This window comes from Crocuta crocuta, unplaced genomic scaffold (genome assembly GCF_008692635.1).
Source record: "Crocuta crocuta isolate KB4526 unplaced genomic scaffold, BGI_CrCroc_1.0 scaffold751, whole genome shotgun sequence".
Lineage (NCBI taxonomy): Eukaryota > Metazoa > Chordata > Mammalia > Carnivora > Hyaenidae > Crocuta > Crocuta crocuta.
Genome location: NW_027530353.1, coordinates 2,738,719 through 2,758,099, shown reverse-complemented (window position 1 = coordinate 2,758,099; position 19,381 = coordinate 2,738,719). Strand labels below are relative to the sequence as shown.

Here is a 19,381-nt window from a genome sequence, read left to right as displayed (position 1 = left end):
GACAGGTCAGGAACAGGCCACACCCACGCTGCCACACACCACCTTCATCCTCACAATGTCCTCTCAGGTCCCACCTGGTTGCCAGAGACTGACTGCTCTGCCTCAGACACTCCCATGGGGAATGCCTCTCCTAGGCCCTGAGTCGGAGGACGGAGGACGCGGGAGGAAACCCGCATGGCTCCTGGGGTCAGGGCTGGTGAGCCGGGACAGGGTCTACTCCTCAGAACCCCTGCCCACTGGGGGACAGAGAACCGTCAGCGCCACCCATGCTCTTGGCAGGGTGTTCAAAGCCATGGTTGACGTAGGTGCTGCTGGCCTTGGATGGTGGGGCCGGGTGGGTCGGGCAGGAGGCCATCCTGGCCCTGGCGGCCTCCTCCATCTTCTCCTCCAGCACCAGAGCAGCATTGACATCAGGCCCTGCAGAGGGATAGCCCCAGAGGCCCTCCGTCAGGGAGGTGTGCTAGGCAGGAGGCTCCTCCCTGCCCGGAGTCTGTCCACAGAGTGGGCAACAGCTCCTCTTAGCAGAGAGGGCTTGCTGGGCACCCACACAGGATGTTCCAGGAAGAAAGGAGGGAGGGGTTCAGGGTGGTGGTGGGGCTCTCCAGCCCCCTAGGATGCAAGAGCATCTAGGCTGGAGAGATGGGCTTTGGAGGACGGAGGGGAAGGACCCCCTGGGCGGGGACTGCTGGGGGCGGGGTGGAGGAGGGGCCCTGCTGTGCCACAGGCCAACAGGTGCGGAGAGGCAGGCACGCGGGGCGCTCACCCAGGAAGCTGAGGACCACTGGCAGGAAGACCAGGCCGTGCAGCAGGCCCAGCAGGGTGATGAGGAGGTTGAGGCGGAAGAAGAAGATCTGGATGAGCTGCGCTTTGGCCAAGCCCAGGACGAGGATGCCTGGCAGATTGGTCATGGCCACTCCCGCGAACACCTGGGGGTCACAGGCGGGCATGATGCGGGGTGCAGGGTGGAGGGGTGGGGACTACAGGGGGTAGCCGGCCCACTCACCGCGCTGCCCATGAAGACCGTGGCCTCTTTGGCCCTCTCCAGCCGGGTGAGCCGGGTGCTGATGGCAAAGGCACGGGTGATGTGGGACACAAACTCTACGGAGATGCCCACCGCCTGGGGGCAGAAAGGGGCATTAGGCGTGCAGGCCTGGGGCGCGGGGTCTCGGGAGGGAAGTGGAGTGTCCGGCGCATGCGCGTGTTACCGTGACCAAGTTGATGAGGGACACAGCATTGTAGCTGATGCCCCATAGGGCCATGAAGCCCACGGTGTCCACGAGGATCATGACAATGGAGAACAGGTTGAGGAGGCCGGAGCGCAGGTCCATGCCCAGCAGCAGGCAGCAGACGGCGAAGGTGGGCAGCAGGCACATGGCGAGCATGAAGAGGCCCTCGGGGACCACGGTCAGGTACTGCTCGTAGAATACGTTGGTGATCCTGCGGGCGGTGGAGCGCTGTCACCGCCAGGGCCTGCCGCTTCCCGGGCCCGGGTCCGGCTCCGTGTGCCCCAGAAACCCTCCCGCCCCCGCCGCCGGGCCTCACGTGTAAGGGAAGACTTCGAAGGCCGGGTCAGTGCCCGGCACCTGCCGCAGGTGGGCGGTGATGTTGGCCGCCAGCGCGCGCGCCGCCCGCAGGGCTTCCGTGTAATCCTGCGAGTTCCGCAGTGGCTTGTGGTAGGCCATGAAACGCGAGGCTGCAAAAGGTCAAGGTCAGAGCCCGCTGCAGGCACCCTCAGACCCCTGGGGGCTAGGGTACACCCGGGGAGGGGCTCGGCAGCCACCAGGATGGAATTCTTAACTTGTGATCGAGGGACCCTGCCTCTGGGGGGTTGCACCCCCTCGGGAGTCTCCACCCCTCCTGACTCCGATGGGCGCAGCCTAAAGACACTTCCGGGATAAACCCAGATGCTGCTCTCCAGGGTTTCAAAACATGCATTGGATGTTTCAAATTAAGTCAATTACTTTTCCGATATGCATCTTCCTAAAGAGAAGATCCAGAAACGGAGACAGAAACCCGCAAGTGGTTCACTAGGCAGGGCTGTGCTCTGGGTGACCCCTGGGCAGGTGCAACAGCCCATTGCTTAACCAGGTGCGCCCAGGTGCGCCTCTGGGCATGATCTGTGCATGTGAGGAAGGGGTGTGGGTGACTCTGGGTGCCACCAACTGCCAAAAGAGGCGGTGAATGTCTCACGACTGATGATTGGGGGCGGGGGGAGGGGAGAAGGAAGCAAAGCACACCTGGGTGAAGTCTGAGAACGTGGTGCTGGGTGACGTGACCTCTGAGGACAGGGCAGATCAAAGCCTCCCACGAAGGAGGGAGAGAAGACTAGAGGCGGAGAGGCTCTTCCCTGGGGCTTCAGGGAACCTCCCCCTCCCCCCCCACCCCAGAGCAGCTGACTCTGGCCTTCCCCACCAAGTGAGGCCACGCTTACCTAATACCTGGCTATCGAGTCCCAAATCCACGGAGGTACTATACGCTGCCAGTCCACTGCCAGAAAGCCAGAGCGAAGGCTTCATCAGGGCCACTGCCACACTCAGGGACAGCCCCCCTGCCGGCACCCACGAGGCTGTCCTCCCCACCCCAGGCTTACCCTTTGGGACACTTGATGTTGGGCGGGTCTTCCAGGAACCAGGGCAGGTATTTGTGGAACTGCTCCACTGATGGCCGGATGGGGCCCAGGGTGAAGTTCACGCAGCTCTTCAAGCAGGCCAGGGAGTCTGCAAAGAGAGAGGGGGCTCTGGGCAGTGGCATCGCAGGCCCTGCTCTGCCCTCCTCTGGCTCCATTCCCATCAAGGTCCCCGGGCACTTCCACCAGCCAAACAGCCATGCCCCACATGTGGTCTGGAGGGGTCTGCCCTTGTCTCTGTAGGAGAGGCCTATGGAAACTCCTGGCGCCTGTAGGCAGGTGAAAGAAACAACCCCCTTGGGCCTCCCTACTCCCATACAAGTGCAGCTGCTCTGAGGCCAGGGCCACATGCTAACCTGGCCCTCCCACCATCCACCACCCTAGCGTGATGGCATGCCCAGAGATAACCACTCGGTGGGGGCACCCACACAGTGGGTTGTGGTCACCCACACATGTGCTCAGAGCCCGTGCCCCCACCCCGATCGACCCTGCAAGAAGGCCTCGCCAGTCCTCTTCTCTCTTGCCTCAGTTTCCCCAAGCTGTGGTAGGTAGGCCCTGAGCCCCCAGACGCCCTGCACTCACTGACGGTCGAGGGGCAGAATTTATCTTTATTGGCACCAAAGGCATATAGGCGGCAGCAGGAAGATGGGGTCAGCCAGTCAATGAAGTCGTCCACCCAGGAAGAGGCAGGGATGGCCAGGTAAGACCTGAGGGTGCAGGGAGAGGATGGAGGCTGGGGGGAGTGGGGCAGGCTCGACCAGGTGGGCGTTCTTATGGTGGCCCTGCCCCTTCCCCAGGCACAGGGCTTCCTAGGGAAGTAAGGAGGGGGCAGCTGGCCACTTACTCGTCGGGGAACTCAGTGGCAAACTGTATCTTCTGGGTTAAGGAGAAGGTGTCGCATCCTGCGCTCGAGCAAATGGCATTCATACCCGCCTCGCTGGAGAAGTTGTAGCCCCCAGTGGTGACAAAGTAGACTGGAGCCCCCACCTCAAAGTAGCGGTTCAGAAAGAGGAAGTAGTCGAGCAGGTACGAGTCCTGGAACAGAGGACGGCCGGTGAGGTCGGGGCCAGACTCACCCCAGAGGCGCACTCCTCCTCCCACTCACAGAGCTACATGCACACTCACAGAAGTACGTGAGAGTTGGGGGGCGGGGTACACGCACAGGCACACCTGCTCACAGAGACAGAACTCACAGAGGTGCACTTGCGGATCCATTACAGAGATACAGGGCGAGAGGTGTATATAACCACAGGTGCAAGCACAAAGCGACACGCTCCGCCCCATGTGAACACACTCTGACACGCACACACACATGCCTGCGCGTGTAACATGATCCCTTCCTATTGTCTCGGTTCAGGCACAGCCCACAGGCGTGTGCACACAGAAAGTGGCTGTGTGTCAGGCACCTGCATGACCTGTTCCCTTCTCCCAAAATCTCCGAACAGGGCAGAGAAGACTGAGTACGAGGTGCCAGGAGTCTACCCCCACCCCACCTAGACGCAGCTGCACCGCAGGTCTGATGGGGTTTGCAGCCCTGGGGGCGGTTGAGGGCTCGCAGCTTCCAGGGAAAGGCCTGGATACTAACTGTGCTTCATGTCAATGCCTTCAGCTCCCAGCACGTGTGAGTGTCCCAGGGGCAGTTTGTACACTGCTTGCCGTCCGCTTGGGACATAAGGACCCCACCCTCTACAGATGGCAAATTTGTGTTCAGAGGGCTGATCACAGCTTCTGATCTCAGGCTGCACCTCGGCCTCCGCCGCCCCCAGCTGGTCCAACTGCCAAGATATTTAAATGGAAAGTGACTGGCTTATTAGTTTTCTGTTTCATGTTTTTTCTCCTTTTTCTCCTTCTGGGAGCCAGCTGTTTAAGGAATGGAACATTCAAATGCAGTCGCAAATACAGAGATCACCGCACGTTACCAGGGAAAGGCACAGGCTCAGAAAAAACCTGATAAGACTTTAATCTTATACCACAGGCTAATCTCTAGGACACAGACACATCACATAAAAAAAAAAAAAAAAGCAAACCCTAGAGAAGGGAGGAGAATCTGATCTTTAGAGTTACCATATGATACAACTCAACTGTGTTTTTCAACAACAAAAATTACAACATACACAAAAAATAGAAAAGTGTGGCCCATACCTAGGAACAAAAACTAATCAACAGATGACCTCCTTGAGAAAGACCAGATAGAATCAGGCAGAAACTTTAAACCATCTGTCTTAGGAATGCTCACAGAGCCAAAATAAGATACGGACAAAGTCAAGAAAAGAAAGTATGAACAAAACAGGAAGACCACCAAATAGAAAACATAGACTGGAGCCCAGAAATTCCAGAGCTAGAGAGGAGGGCTACAGGAAAAATCTGTGTGTAGATAACATGATCATACGTATATAAAACTAACATTCCACCAAAAAACCCTTAAGACTGGTAAATAAATTCAGCAAAGTGGCAAGTTATGAGACCAACACACAAAAATCAGTTGCATTTCTATACATAAGTAATGAATAACCAAAAGGAAGCTAAGGAAAGTACAGTTACAATAGCATAAAACAAAGTACTTAGGGACTAACTTCACCAGGACATGAAAGAACTACACACTGATAGCCATGCCACATCCCAGACAGAAATTAAAGACACAAATAAGTGAGAAGACGCCTGTGCCCATGAACTGGAAGGCTGAATATTCCCCGGGCCGCCAAAGAGCCTCCAGATTCAGTGCGATCCTATCAAGATCTCAATGATGTTTTTCGCAGAAATAGAAAAATCCATCTTAAAACTCATAAGGGACTCCACTCCAAAGACCTAAAAGAATCTTTAAAAAGAATGAAAGTTGGAGGACTCACATTTCCTGATCTCAAAACTGACCACAAATGCACAGTAGTTTAAGCAGTGAGGCACTGGCATAACGACAGACAGACAGACAGACAGACCTATGGGACAGAAGACAGCCCAGACGTAGACCCTTGCGTGTATGGTGACATAGACTCTGACAAGGGTGCCAAGACCATCCTGTAGGGAAAGGGAGTCTCTTCAATGCATGGTGCTGGGGACGTGGGACGTCCACACACAAAAGAATGAAGTTGGACCTTCAAAAATATGTGTAACTATGTACAAAAATTAACTCAAATGGATCCAGCAAGTAAGAGCTGAATTTGCAATACCCTTAGAGGAAAACACAGGTTCCAGATACTGGATTTGGTGATTATTTCTTTTCTTTTTTAAAATTTTTAAATGTTTTATTTATTTCTGAGAGAGAGATACAGCATGAGCAGGGGAGAGTCAGAGAGAGAGGGAGACACAGTATCTGAAGCAGGCTCCAGGCTCTGAGCTGTCAGCACAGAGCCCGACACAGGGCTCGAACCCACGAACCGTGAGATCATGACCTGAGCCGAAGTTGGACGCTTGAATCGACTGAGCCACCCAGGTGCCCCTGGTGATGATTTCTTTAACAACACCAGAATCCTGGGTAACAAGTGGGAAAATAGGCAAATTGGACTTTATGAAAAATTTAAAAAGGTTTTTAAAAGACTTAAAAGTTTTTGGGGCGCCTGGGTGGCTCAGTCGGTTAAGCGGCCGACTTCGGCTCAGGTAATGATCTTGTGGTCTGTGGGTTCGAGCCCCGCGTCAGGCTCTGTGCTGACAGCTCAGAGCCTGGAGCCTGTTTCAGATTCTGTGTCTCCCTCTCTCTGACCCTCCCCTGCTCATACTCTGTCTCTCTCTGTCTCAAAAATAAATAAACGTTAAAAAAATTAAAAAAAAAAGACTTAAAAGTTTTTTATTTTTCGGTAATTGCTACTCCCAGTGGAGGGCCTAAACTCATGGCCCTGAGATCAAGGGTAGCATGCTCCAACTGGGCTGGCCAGGTGCTATGAGAATTAAAAACTTTTGTTCATCAAAAGACCTTCCCAATACTGTAGAAAGACAACCAACAGAAGTGGAGAAAACATTTACCAATCACGTATCTGATTAGAAATCAGTACCCCAAATATCTAGAGAATTCCCAAAACTCAGCAAAGAGACAAACCAAAAATAGCCCAACCTGATTCAAAAATGGGCAAAAGACTTGAATATACATTTCTCCACTCCAAAGAAGACACACAAATGGCCAATAAACACACGGAAAGATGGTCAGCATCACTGACTATCTGGGAAATGCAAATCAGAACCCCAGTGGGTGCCCCTTCACACCAGCCAGGATGGTACTATCAAAAAAGGGGCAGAGGGCGCCTGGGGGTCTCAGTTGGTTAAGCATCCGACTTCTGCCCAGGTCATGGTCTCGTGGTTCATGACTTCAAGCCCAGAGTTGGGCTCTGTGCTGACAGCTCAGAGCCTGGAGCCTGCTTCGGATTCTGTCTCCTCTCCCTCTGCCCCACCCCTGCTCATGCACTCTCTCACTCTCTCTCTCAAAATAAATAAATAAACTTAAAAATAAATTACAGTTAGAGTTCTCAGGTGGCCCAGCAGCTAGCTCCCATTGGGAACACACCAGAAAGTATGGAATGCAGGATCGGGGAGAGATCTCTGTGCACTCATATCCACAGCAGCCTCATTACAAACACTCAGGAAGGAACCCATGTGCACAAACAAGGAGTGAAGAAAATGTGTGTGTGTGTGTGTGTGTGTGTGTGTCCGTCCTCACAAATGTGTGAGCATCCTCAGCCTTGAGAGGGAAGGATGCTCCAACGCCTGTCCCAATGTGGATGAACCCGGAGAGCTGACGCTGAGTGGCAGGAGACAGACACAGAAGGACATACACTGGAGGGTCCCACTTCCATGGGGTCCTGAGCAGGGTCCAGTCCACAGAGATGGAGAGAATATGGTGGGCACCGGGCAGGGGAGCGCAGAGGGAGTCACAGGGGTCATGCTGGCTGCCATCCTTGCCCACCTCTCTTCCACCCACAAGGCCATCTGGCCCCTCAAGCCACGAAGGTCTTGCCCTCCACAGAGCCACTGACCCCTGTCTCTTAGGCCTGAGGAGGTGGTGTGCCCAGCACGGGGCAGGCACTTGGTAAGCCATCGGTCACTCCGCCTGGACGCTCGCCCCACTCGGCCAGGTCCCCATGGCCTGCTCCTGCCCCCCACGAGGCGTGGGGATGGCGCCCACCCCTGCGCGTTCACACTCTGGCTTGGCCACTCTCCCGGGTCCCCACTGTGAATAAGCCCCCCGGCCCATGCCTGGCACTGGCAGTGTGTGCTGACCCCCTGGATCCCAGGCCACTGAGCGGAGGTCACGAGGCGCAGCTCACCTTAGGCAAGGCCAGCTCCTGATCCAGCCCCACGCTGACCTGGCACATGAAGTACAACCCGACTCCAAACAGGCCGGTGAACAGCAGCAGCTGTGGAGGTGAGGGATGCTCTGGAGCTGGGCCACTGGCGTCCCAGCCAGCCCTCACCCAGGCAAGCTCGAGGCCCCGTGGGCAGGCACCCCCCCCCCCACTCACCACAACCACACGAGTGACCCGGTGCAGGAGGAGCGGGACGTAGATCTTGCGGAAGAATCGGAGCAGGAGCCCCTCACTTTGGTCATCTGGGGGCAGCTCCCGGGCACCAACGCAGCAGCAGACATCCATCCGGGAGGCCTACGGGGAGGCAGCCCCCTCATGGTGGCCCCAGAGCAGAGCCCAGCTTCCCCTCCCTCCCGTTGCAGCGCCACCTCATGGGACAGGGGTGGGGGTTGGGGGGACGTGCCAGTGTGCTGTTCTCAGCTTTTATTTTCCACGGTGATAAAACACCACTAAACTCTGCATCCTCCCTCTCAACATCTCACTTCTAGCTTTTCTCGGCCTTTCGTACCTTGCAGATTTGATAATGTTCCTCTAAATTATCAAAGCGGACTTGCTTCTCCATGGGGCCCTGGGGGCTATGCGGTCCACACACCCACACGCCGTCCCCACACCCAGCCCCACTCTCTGAGTCTGCTCTGCCAGGTGGGTCCCTGGGGCCTGCCCCAGCCCTACCTCCTGCCGCCTGCTGTCCAGAGACAGCAGGGCCACAAAGGCCGACACCTGCAGCAGGAAGTCCAGGATGATGGCCAAGCCGGAGGTCAGGGCGAAGGTCCTCACCGCTGGCATGGGGGTGAGAGCCCCTGGGGGTGCAGGGGTGAATCTCAGGTCCTGCGACTGCTCGCAGCAGTGGAGGGCAGGGGGCCGCCCACGCACACCGCCCCGGCAGGAAGGGGTGCTGGCCTCACCGAGGAAGAAGCAGATGGCCTCGGAGAGGCTGCAGAGCAGCATGCTGGGAGCCACCCTGCCCAGCGCACGGCCGATGTGGGCCTCTCGCTGCTCCCCAGGCCTCCGTGGCAGCCTCTGTGTGGGGACGTCAGGGACAGTGTCCAGGGCCGGCCAGGAGGGCACAGCCCTGGCCGGAAGACCCCACCTCAGTGAGGAGCAGACCCAGCGAACACCCCGCTTCTCAGTGTCTGGCCAGGAGCCGTGCTTGGCTCGTTGTGGGACGTGCACAGCACTCTCCCTCCAACGTGTCCCTGGGTCCCTAAAGGTGCACCAGCAGGAGAGGCTAAGTCCATGGGGACTTCGAGTCTGTGGACTGCTACAGAGGAGGCCGGATGGCCCTGACACTCAGCACAGAGCAAGGTGGCACACGAGGTAGGAACACACGTGGTGCGTGCAAGATACAGGACACTCCGTTTTGCAAGGAACTGTAGACACGAATGCTGGTGGAGGAGAGAGCGGGAAAGGCCCAAACCAGTGCAGGACCACGTCTGCGAGAAGACGGGAGCCCCACCCTCTCACCTGGTACTCGAGCACGAAGATGAAGATGTTGTCGGCCCCCACGGCCAGCACCAGGAAAGGTACCACCTGCAGGATCACCAGGGAGGAGGGGACGCCCAGGTACGAGAAGAGGCCCATGGCCGCCGTGACCGCTCCCAGCACCACGGCCACCCCGCCCAGGCCCAGCGTGGCCTTGGCGTCCACCTGCAATGGGCCAGGTTCAGCCTCCTCAGCCGCCCCAGGCACCCCCCACCCCGAGCTGGAGAAGGGCAGCGGGGCCAGAGCAGGCATGCTGGGGGGGGTCTCTTCGTTCCCGCATCCCCCCCAACAGGTCAGCTGTGCACATGCTGCCAGGGCCCGAGCAGGATGGGAATTAATCATGCAGCCTTTTGAGAAGTATTACCCCTTGGGGAGCCACCTCAGAGGTGTCCCCATTGCTCTGGGAAGTTTCCAGATGCTCTGACCAGCCAGCCCACCCCACTGGGCCCCTCCAGATCCTCACCGCCACCCGGCGCCAGCTGGAGTAGCTGCCCAGGGCCAGGGAGATGTACAGGAAGATGACAATGTAGCTGACCCCGAAGATAGGCAGGTCCTGGGCCGTGGTTCGGTTGATCTCGTCCTCCAGGGAGCGCTACGGATGCACACCCCCAGCCCCGCTGACCCGAGGACTCCTCCAGCCTAGCCAGCCCGCTGGATCCTGTCCTCCTTGTGGGTGGCCGCAGGCCCAGGGTCACTCAGGAGGGGGGCGTCCAGGATGGGGGCACGGGGACCCACCCAAGCCACCCGGGTCGCCGGCCCTTGCAGAGAGTCATGGACCCCTCGAAGCCTACCTCCGCCATGAACGTGACCTGGAACCTGCCGGCTGTCCGCCGCTGGAAAGCTCTCATCTCCTCCAAGAAGGCCCCCTCCCAGAGCTTTGCCTGCGCCAGCCGAGGGTCCTCAGGGGCGTAGTTGTTAAGGGAGAAGGTCATGATCAGGGCCTCTGCCTCAGAGTAGTCCTTTCCTGGGATAAGAAATGCTCAGCCACCCTCCTTCCTTACCCCTGCTCCCGTCTCCCACCCCAGCAGCACCCTTGCTCCCCTCCCAACTCCAGCCTCACCTCTGCTCACCCCTGCTCCCGTCCCCAACTCTGGCCTTAGCCCTGCTCACCACTGCTCCCCTCATCTACTGCAACCTCACCCTTGCTCCTGTCCCCCACTCCAGCAGCACCCCTGCACCCCTCCCCACCTCAGCCTCACCCCTGCTCCCCTCCCCCCCTCTGGCAGCACCCCTGCTTCCCTCCCTGACTGTCCATATCCAAGTCATTGTCTAATCCCTCCACCCCACTTCCGTCTTTCAGCCAAGGACAAGCCTGTGAAGTCAGGCACAGAACCAGAGGACCTGAGCAGGCTGGAGAAGATTAAAAAGGTAGCAGTTCTGTGGCCCCTGTCAGCCTCCTATAAGCCTGGCCCACCCCCAGGCAGTGAGAGCCCATCAGTATTCTCACCCTCTGGCCCACCGTCCCTGTCCCATATTGCCCCTTTGGTGGCCTCCCCCGGGGCCACCCAGCTTACCTTTATAGCCCCCCACAGCAAGAAAAGGGAAGATAGGGCCCCCATAGTCAGCCATGCAGCTCAGGGCCAGGGCTGTGCCATCCTTGAAGGTGAGCGGGGCGCTGGGGGGAGAAAAGGAAGAACCTTTCCTAGCCCTATGCCCATTAACGGACCCGGCACCTAGCCCCAGACTGCCAGCACTATCACCTCCCCTGTGGTCAGAACCATTTCTCCCTCCAAAATTTCCCTTGGTCAGACCCAGAGGGGAGCAGAGCTCTGTGACCAGGGCTGTGTGAGCTCTCCCCTCACACCCACCCGACCCTGCAGTCTCCAGGTAGCATGGCAGACAAGGCAGCCACGCAAGTGTGACACGTGCGGCTGGCCGGCCGGGAGGCACCAGGACTTAGCCCTGGGAGTCTGGCACGAGCTCCGTTCCTACAAGACAGCCTCACGGTGCTCAGCCTGCTCCCCCGCCAAGCCCTGAGATCAGATCTTTCCTGCAGACAAGTTACTAGCCCTGCCACCCTGCATGCATGTGGAGGGCATCTGGACAGAGTGCTCTTTGTGAGCGAGCACGTGGCTCACCAGCTGTCCTGGGTGTGCTGCTTGCTATGTGACCTTGAGAGCTCACCACAACCCTGGGTCTCAGTTTTCCTGCCTCTGGAATGGGGATAATCCAACTGCCCAACAGTTGTTGTGAGCATCCAAAATCAAAATAAAGCCAACACAAGGACTGGACCTGGGGCCAGAGCTCCCTCCCAGACCCGCCAGTTCTAAGGGCCAGCCAGCCAGTCGGGGCCAAGACACCGACTCTAGGAAGCGGTCCAAACTTGGACTTTCCTGAGGGGTGGAGCCCTGGGTCCCTTGCCTAATCCAGTGGTCTTCAGTGTGGTGTCAGGGCCCTAACACCCTTTCGAGGGTCGGCAAGATCAAAAGTATTTTCATAATAACACTAAGATGCTTTCTGCTTTTTTCCCCTTCATTTGCCGTTGGGTATAACAGGTAGAGACAGTCCACAGACGTGACTTCAGATTCCATGTTGCAACTAACATTTAGGAAAAGCCACGTGCTGAGTTTGGGTGTCTATCAAAGAAAACCACAAGTATGTGGAGAGGCCCTCATGATGCTCCTCCCCCGTCCAGCCACACAGGGGTGAGGCCAGAGATTCCCACTATGGCCCTACCAGCAGACCACATGCAGAAGCCAGAAGCCAGCTATCTCCCATTAAACAAGCCACCAAAGAGATTCATAGAGATGTAAAACAATGTCACACGTATCACTGACTCTTCCTGTTTGGAAAATACAGTTATTTTTCATAAAAGCATGCTACTTGTGTTGACACATAATGAGGCTTGTCACTGTCATGTTTAAAGAGCTAGAACATATTGTTTCATTTCATCATGTGGTAGATGTCAGTAGACACAGCCTCTACCCGGGCCAGAGCTCCCAGGGGTCTTCAGTCTCTGTCACAGCGTCAATGCTACAACCTCAGTGAGGGGGGGTGTGGCCGCTGCCTGCCCACCTGCTGCCCCCCAGCCCCAAGGCCCAGTGGCCTTACTCTCATCCTGTTTGCAGCACAGCAGAGTGGAGGCAGCTGGGGCTGGAACCCTCAACACTGGTGTGTGGCTGCACCCTGCACAGGGGCACCCAGCCCAGGCTGACACGAGCCCCAGCCCCTGCTAGGTGACCCTGCAGTCCTGGGGGCCCGCACAGAAGCAAAGAGAAGACACAGAAGCACACATGTTTGTGGGGCCATCACATCACTCTCACACTCAAAGCAAGAACACGCAAGGATGCCACTGCTCTGTCCGAGCAGGGTCAGAACCGGGGAGGCCGTGACGGCCCCCTGGGTGGGGGGGCTGGGACAAGTATGGAGGGGAAGGGTGTGTTGCAGCCCCTGACACAGAAACTTGGGGCCACACAGGACCCCAGGGGCCGCTGCACACAGCGGCTCCCCTCTATTCCCCCCACCGCCGGGCCAGCCAGCAAGGACTCACTTAGCACAGTAGAGAAAGTGGTCCCTCCAGTCCACTTGGGAGGTCTGTCCTGTCAGTGTCTGGTTGGCCGTGAGCAGCAGGCGCGTGCGGTTGTTCTGGAAATACTGCAAGAGGCTGTTGACGCAGCAGTCAGAGAGGCTGGCATTGTACGGGTTGAGGGGCGCGAAGCAAACGTCCTGGAGTGACACGTTCCGCTGCTCCTCAGGCGACCACACCTGGAGGTGCCGCAGGGTCTCCTGCAGCTCCAGCACCTCCAGCAGAATGTCGGGGGCCAGGACCCCACTGAAGTTCTTGGGCCCCAGCAGCAGGGAGTCATACCTGGAGCCGGGCCGCTGGGGCGCTGTCAGGATCACCTGGTTGGTTCGGAAGAAAGGGCCGAAGTGCTCGTCGTGAAATGCCTTCTCCCTCCGGGCCTGGCTGTTGGGGGCCGACCACAGCTCCACCGGGTCTGTGGTCAGCTCCACGAAGGCCAGGCCTCCTGACAAGGTCAGCACCACAGCGATAGACACCAGCAGGACGGTCAGCGGCCACGAGGCCACCCACGTGCCCCAGCCCTGGAAGCAACGGCCCAGGAGGCTATGCGTGGACAGGCTCAGTCTGTCAGAGAGGCTCGTGCCTGCCGTGGGGTCCGGCGACTTGCCCTTGCGCCAGCGGGAGGCCAGGCGGGGCCCCGCCAGGAAGGCGGTGAGCACGGCGAAGGCAGAGCAGAGGGCGATGACGAGGGCCAGCCCGCCTGCCATCCGGCCCAGGTAGAAGGTGGCGTCCAGGGGCTGGGGCCGCGCGATGACGGGGCAGGAGGCAGCACAGTCCTGGCAGGAGCAGGCAGCCCCGCCGTCTGCCTGGGACTCATTGCAAGGCGCGACCTCCCCGTTCAGAGGCTGCATCCCACTCCCTGGCATCTGGCCAGGCTCCCAGAGGTAGAAGGTGATGTCCAGGGGGGCCAGGCCGTTCCCCGTGTCCCCCTGGAAATTGAGCCAGCGCTGCGCATTGCAGAGGGCGGAGCCGTAGACACCACACATGGCACCCACGGCCAGTGTGGCCGCTGCGGGGACGCGCACCCGGCTGCATGAGTCATAGGTCTGCCCGGCGAAGCTGCTCTGGTAGAAGGCCTCGTAGGCCACCACGGCCGGTGGCTGGCCACCCCCGCGCACTACCACGCGCGTGACATTGACAAAGAGGCTCTGGTCGGGGCTGCAGGTGTTGTGGCAGTGCAGACTCACGAAGTTGTCGGAGCAGGCCGGGCAGCGTGTGAGGAGCGCCTTGGTGACCGCCAGGCTTGCCTCCAGGGACACCAGCTGCTTGGCGGAGCAGCAGGCGTAGGTGGTGTCGGGACCACTATACAGGCGGGGGCAGATGCGCCGCAGGAGGGCCAGGTGCTCGCCGGCGAGGCGGCGGGCAGGCGTGTTGGACAGGCAGGACACATTGGACAGAGGAGCCAGGCCTCCGGACAGCTCTGGATTCTTGCCGCACTCGTCATAGAAGGCGCAGTAGCCAGACTGGTGGATGGGTGTATACAGCTCAGCCTGGGCCTGCGGGTGGGGTGACATCACCACGGGGCCCAGCATCACCCAGCAGCGGGCAGCCAGGAAGGGGTGGGGGGAGGGAGAGGGCAGGTACAGGCATGGGGTGCACAATCTGGAGACCTGGGGAGGGGCGGGATGCACCCACAGTGTCTAGGGGTGATGGCTTGGACAAGCCCAGCCTGCATCCCAAGCGACAGGGTTACTGAGGAGAGGTAGGTGGCTAGACAGACCTGCCTTTAGCAAAGTCACGCCGGAGGGTAAGGGAACAGGTGGGGATAACGGGGTGGACACCCTTGGAGGCTGCCGCCTGGTCCTGCTGAGAAACAGAGGCCACGACAGGTTGGGAGGCTGCTGGCTGCACCTGGGGGCCCAGGGCCCCTCTTGGAGATTCTGTGCAGACCTTTCCTGCGTCACCTGCTTGGGGTTGAGAGCCTTCAGCTGTCCCCCCTGACGTGCGAGAGCCTCGGAACTCCTCTCCATCCAGGTGCTGAATCCTTGTCGGGCAATACCCATGCACCCCTAGCCCATCCCAATGGCATCCCAAGACTGGACCCTCCCTCGTCCCTCCACTGGCCATCTCAGGCCAGGACATCCACGGGGCACCAGGCATGGGAGGCACACAGGCATCCCCCATCCCCGGCACTTGTGTCCACCCAACCCCATGACCTGGGGCCTGGGCCGCCCAGGACCCCCACCCGCACTCCTCCTTTGGGGCGCCCAGGGTCCCTTATCTATCCACAGACCAGCGCCTCAGCCTCGGTCCCTCCTCACTGTGGCCAAGCAGCCCCCTCCCCGATAGCCCCTCCGGCAGCAGTGGAAGGGCGACCACCAGCACCGGGACTCACCAAGTGTAGGAGCAGAGCCCACAGCAGCCAGCCCCTCGGTCCGGCCTCTGCCATCCCGGCTCTGGGAAGGGGTCTGGGGAGGTAGGGGCCAGGCCACGGGGACAGCCAGAGATGGCCGAGGGCAGGCTCCTGGGGACACACAGTAACCGTCCAGACAGCACATACACTTAAACTGGGGGTACTCAGCAAGGCAGCCTCCCTGCTGGGAAGGGCCTGGGCTGACTGGTCAGGAACCAATGGGGCTGAGGTGTGCACCTCCCACGGCTCTTAGCTGGTTAATGATCCACTTCCTCCTGCCCTCCCACCTGTGTCCCACTCTCTCCACGAACCTCCCTGGGAGGCGCTGGGGTCTCCTCTTTGCCCGCTTCCCAAAGCGAGGACTGCCCCCCCAACCCTTGCTCGCCATACCCTGGCCCCCCTCACCTAGCCCAGCCTCAGAGCCCCTCTCCCAGCCCCCTCCCGGGAGCTAGCCAGCTCAGCTGGGACACACCCTTGCAGTGTCAAACTTAGCAACAGTTGTTAATTAATATTAGCAACCCAATAACAGAGGAGACTGTTAAGGGTGGAGTGACCAGTGACAAAGCCCCTCCTCTGGGGTAAGACCACCTCCCAAGGGGTCTGACAGTGCACAGAGGTCCTAAATGTGACATCCACGGCCCTCCTCCACCCGCCTGGCTCTTACATCCTGTTCCCCTCCCTCCTGTCCCTGCAGGGACAGAGTGTCACCAAGAGCCCCAGGTGTACAACAGATACCTCTCCCTCCCTTGGGCTCTCCCTATCACCGGATGGGCCAGACCTTGGCCCCCTTGCCAAGGCTGAGCTGATAAGGGAAGCTGTGAGGAGTGACTCCTGTGGCTGCCTGCCCGCCTGCCCGCCAGCTTGCCGCTGCCGCCTCCGAGCAGCAGGAAGGAAACTTGTGTTTCATGAACCCTGGCCTGACTCAGAGGAGCCACGCATGCCATACGGGGGAAGACGAGCTGAGGGGGCTCAGGTCCCCTCCCCAGACCCTGAGTCAGCCACGGGCGAGGGCAGAGTCCGGCCCAGGGCCGTCCTGGCTTCAGGGCTGCCATACAGCTCCCTGGGGGCCCTGCCCCCGAACATCGCTGCCAGATGCTGGGACTCCGGCCCCACCTGGGTTTCTGTCCCTGCTCCTGCCTATCCTCCCCAGAAACCCATAGGGATTTCCCTGCAAATAGTTTACTGGAAGGTGAGCCCACGGGGCATGAGCAGGGGAGCAGGGACAGGGCAAGGGAAGGAAGCTGCATGGGCGCCTGGGGGCTGGCCAGAGACCCCTAGAGACTGTGGGGCACTTGCCCCATCTCCTCTGGTGGCCAGTTGAGGACCTGTGACAGCTTTGGCCCCAGGCTCGTCTGCTGTGTGGAGCTGCTGCCCTCTCAGTCCTAGCTGCGTCCCAGTGGAGGCTGGCAGATGGAGGCCCGCAGAGACAGGGGAGGCCCACAGAGATAGGGGAGGCCTGCAGAGACAGGAAAGGCCTGCAGAGATGGGGGAGGCCCGCAGAGAAGGGAGAGGCCTGCAGAGGCAGGGGAGGCTGGCAGAGATAGGGGAGGTCCGTAGAGACGGAGCCCAGATGCGTGGTCTCTAGGGTTTTCCCTGAAACACACCAGGGTGAGAGCAGACCTGCAAACGCACATTGGCATCTCTGAGGCCACACCGCTGCCCGGATCGGAGTTGTGAGCCTGTATGCCTCCCTCGACTGCCACTCTTTCTGTTGACTTTGAGCAGGCACCCCCCATGCCTCCTTCCCTCTGATCAGCACACTTCCCGCTGGCTTGTGTCCTGCAGAGTGACACATCCAGTCTCCAGGAGCCAGAGCCCAGGCATCCCAGTAACTTTAGGCTAATGTCTTTGTGCCCAACTCCATTTCCTCGACTCTGCATTGATTTAAACCAAGACCCTGGCGATGAGGCTAGTGTGCCAGAAGTAGCAGGTGCGTGCCCGGTGTGCGCAGCCCTGGAGCTCTTCCCATGTGTTAATCTAGAACAGGTCGAGTGATGAGCACACTCTTGCCTCATGGTGTGCAGTGAAGGGTTTGGATGACTGATCCCCCAGGACTGAAATGCTTTCCACGGACACCGGCAGTACCCAAAGGCGCCTGGTCAGCGGCGCCTCACCTTCACCCTGCATTGCCTCTGTCATCAGACATGACCAACTGAGTAAGAGGACACTTGGTTTCCAACTCTCCTTCATTACCAGGGAGATGGAGTATGCCTGCTCACCCCGATGGGAGTGAAGGAGGTTGGGGGGCGGGGACAGCTGCCTGCAGGGAAGCCTCAGGGGGCCACCTGACGCAGTCTGTCCAGTGAGTCTGGCGCAGGCTGGCGTGCTGCAAGGTTCAGGGGCAAGGCCGGGGCCATGGCTCCTGGCTGGGTGTGAGTGCAGTGCTCTGCCCAGCTCGGATGGTGGCCAGCCCACAGGGGAAGATCTGGGGTTCTGTCACCTTGTGTGGGGGGAGCCTTCACCCTCCTTGCTGTCTGAACCCTGATGCTATTTGCTGAAGGAGTGTGTCCTCTGCTCTCCCAGCCTCCTCTGTAGCTGCCAGTGGCCCTGGGCCCTGGTTCTGGCCAATGTGAAGGTCTTTTCTTTTTACATAGGTGTNATCATTCTGGAGAAAAAAAAAAAAGGAGAAAGTACAGCAGTTCCCATACACCCTTCACTTCCCCCCACGGGCCCCATTACTAACTCTTACATTTGTGGGGCACATTCATCACAATGGATTACCACATAGTGACCCCACATGACCTCAAGTCCATGGCTTACGTAAGAGTTGGTTCTTGGTGTCGATATCCTGAGAGATGTTACAAATATACAATGACACATGACCACCACTATATAATACAAAATATTCTCTCTGCTTAAAAACTCCATACTCCACCTGTTACTCATCCTTCAAAACCCCCACAACCACAGCTCTTTGCGCAAATGCTATTCTGTGTGGCAAAAGACGTACAACATGGGGGTGCCTAGTGGCTCAGTCAGTTGAGCGTCTGACATTGGCTGAGATCTTGATCTCATGGTTCATGGGTTCAAGCCCCACATTGGGCTGTGTTAACAGCTCAGAGCATGGAGCCTGCTTCAGATTCTGTGTCTCCCCCTCTCTCTGCCTCTTCCCTGCTCACACTCTACCTCTCTCTCTCTCTCTCAAAAATTAACATTTCTTAAACATTAAAAACAAGACACATAAAGTTTCATTTTACCCATCTGTAAGCCCACAGTTCAGTGTATTATGTACGTTCGCACAGTTGTGCATCTGCCTACACTGTCCATCCTGTGAAGATGAAATCCTGTCCCTGCTAAACTCCCACTCCCCCAGCCCGTGGCAACCACTGTTCTGCTTTTCTATCTGTCCCATTCTGGCCACTGCAAGCAACTCACATGAATGGAATCCTACAGTACTTGCCATTCTTGTGACCAGCTTATTGAGCTGAACATCATGTCCTCAAGGTTTGTCCATGTAGTAGCAGGTGCCAGAAGTTCCTTTTAAAAGGCCGAGTGAGGGGCGCCTGGGTGGCTTAGCCGGTTGAGCGTCCGACTTTCACTTAGGTCATGATCTCGCGCTTTGTGGGTTCGAGCCCCGCGTCGGGCTCTGTGCTGACTGCCAGCTCAGAGCCTGGAGCCTGTTTCAATCTGTGACTCCCTCTCTCTCTGACCCTCCCCTGCTCACGCTGTCTCTCTCTCTCTCCTAGAAATAAATAAAAAATATTTAAAAAAAAAAAAAAGGCCAAGTGATATTCCGCTGTGTGGACACACACTGCTTATCCACCCATTATCCATCCATCCGTTAATGGACACTTGGGTTGCTTCTGCATTGGGGCCACTGTGAATAATGTGATGGACATGGGTGTGCAACATCTCTTCCATATCCTGCTTCAAGTCTTTGGGGGTACAGATCTAGATGTGGAATTGCTGGGTCATACAGCAATTCTATTTTTAATTTTGTGAGGAACCAGCATACTGTTTTCCACAGTGACTACACCATTTTACATTTCCACCAACAGTGCATGGAGGTGTCCAGTTCCTCCATCTTCGAATTTTCTGCACATGGTTTCCTGTTGTTTCAATGGCAGCCATCTTGATGGGTGTGAGGTGGTATCTCACTGGGTTTTGAT

The 19,381-nt window shown here is 58.1% G+C and overlaps 1 protein-coding gene across 1 annotated transcript; it reads right to left on the bottom strand.

The window, feature by feature from the left end:
• NPC1L1 (NPC1 like intracellular cholesterol transporter 1) lies at positions 1 to 15,308 on the bottom strand. The gene is made up of 19 exons (XM_077765774.1): positions 15,255 to 15,308; positions 12,887 to 14,415; positions 10,911 to 11,011; positions 10,188 to 10,360; positions 9,860 to 9,988; positions 9,379 to 9,561; positions 8,820 to 8,934; positions 8,587 to 8,714; positions 8,071 to 8,208; positions 7,876 to 7,965; positions 3,471 to 3,661; positions 3,209 to 3,333; positions 2,591 to 2,717; positions 2,432 to 2,487; positions 1,543 to 1,693; positions 1,206 to 1,437; positions 1,004 to 1,117; positions 764 to 926; positions 1 to 417 (listed from the first exon to the last, which is right to left on the bottom strand). Exons 1-19 carry the CDS (start codon positions 15,306 to 15,308, stop codon positions 221 to 223), a joined length of 3,996 nt encoding a protein of 1,331 aa, XP_077621900.1. The 3' UTR covers positions 1 to 220.
• Positions 15,309 to 19,381: the final 4,073 nt, after the last annotated feature.

Bases quoted from the DNA above. Each gene is read 5' to 3' on its own strand.
- NPC1L1 (XM_077765774.1), bottom strand. From the start codon at position 15,308: ATGGCAGAGGCCGGACCGAGGGGCTGGCTGCTGTGGGCTCTGCTCCTA. The intron at 7,966-8,070 runs GTGAGTGGGGGG...TCACCTCCACAG, and splicing joins GGGTCACTCGTGTGGTTGTG to CTGCTGCTGTTCACCGGCCT. The intron at 2,488-2,590 runs GTAAGCCTGGGG...GCTTTCTGGCAG, and splicing joins AACATCAAGTGTCCCAAAGG to TGGACTGGCAGCGTATAGTA.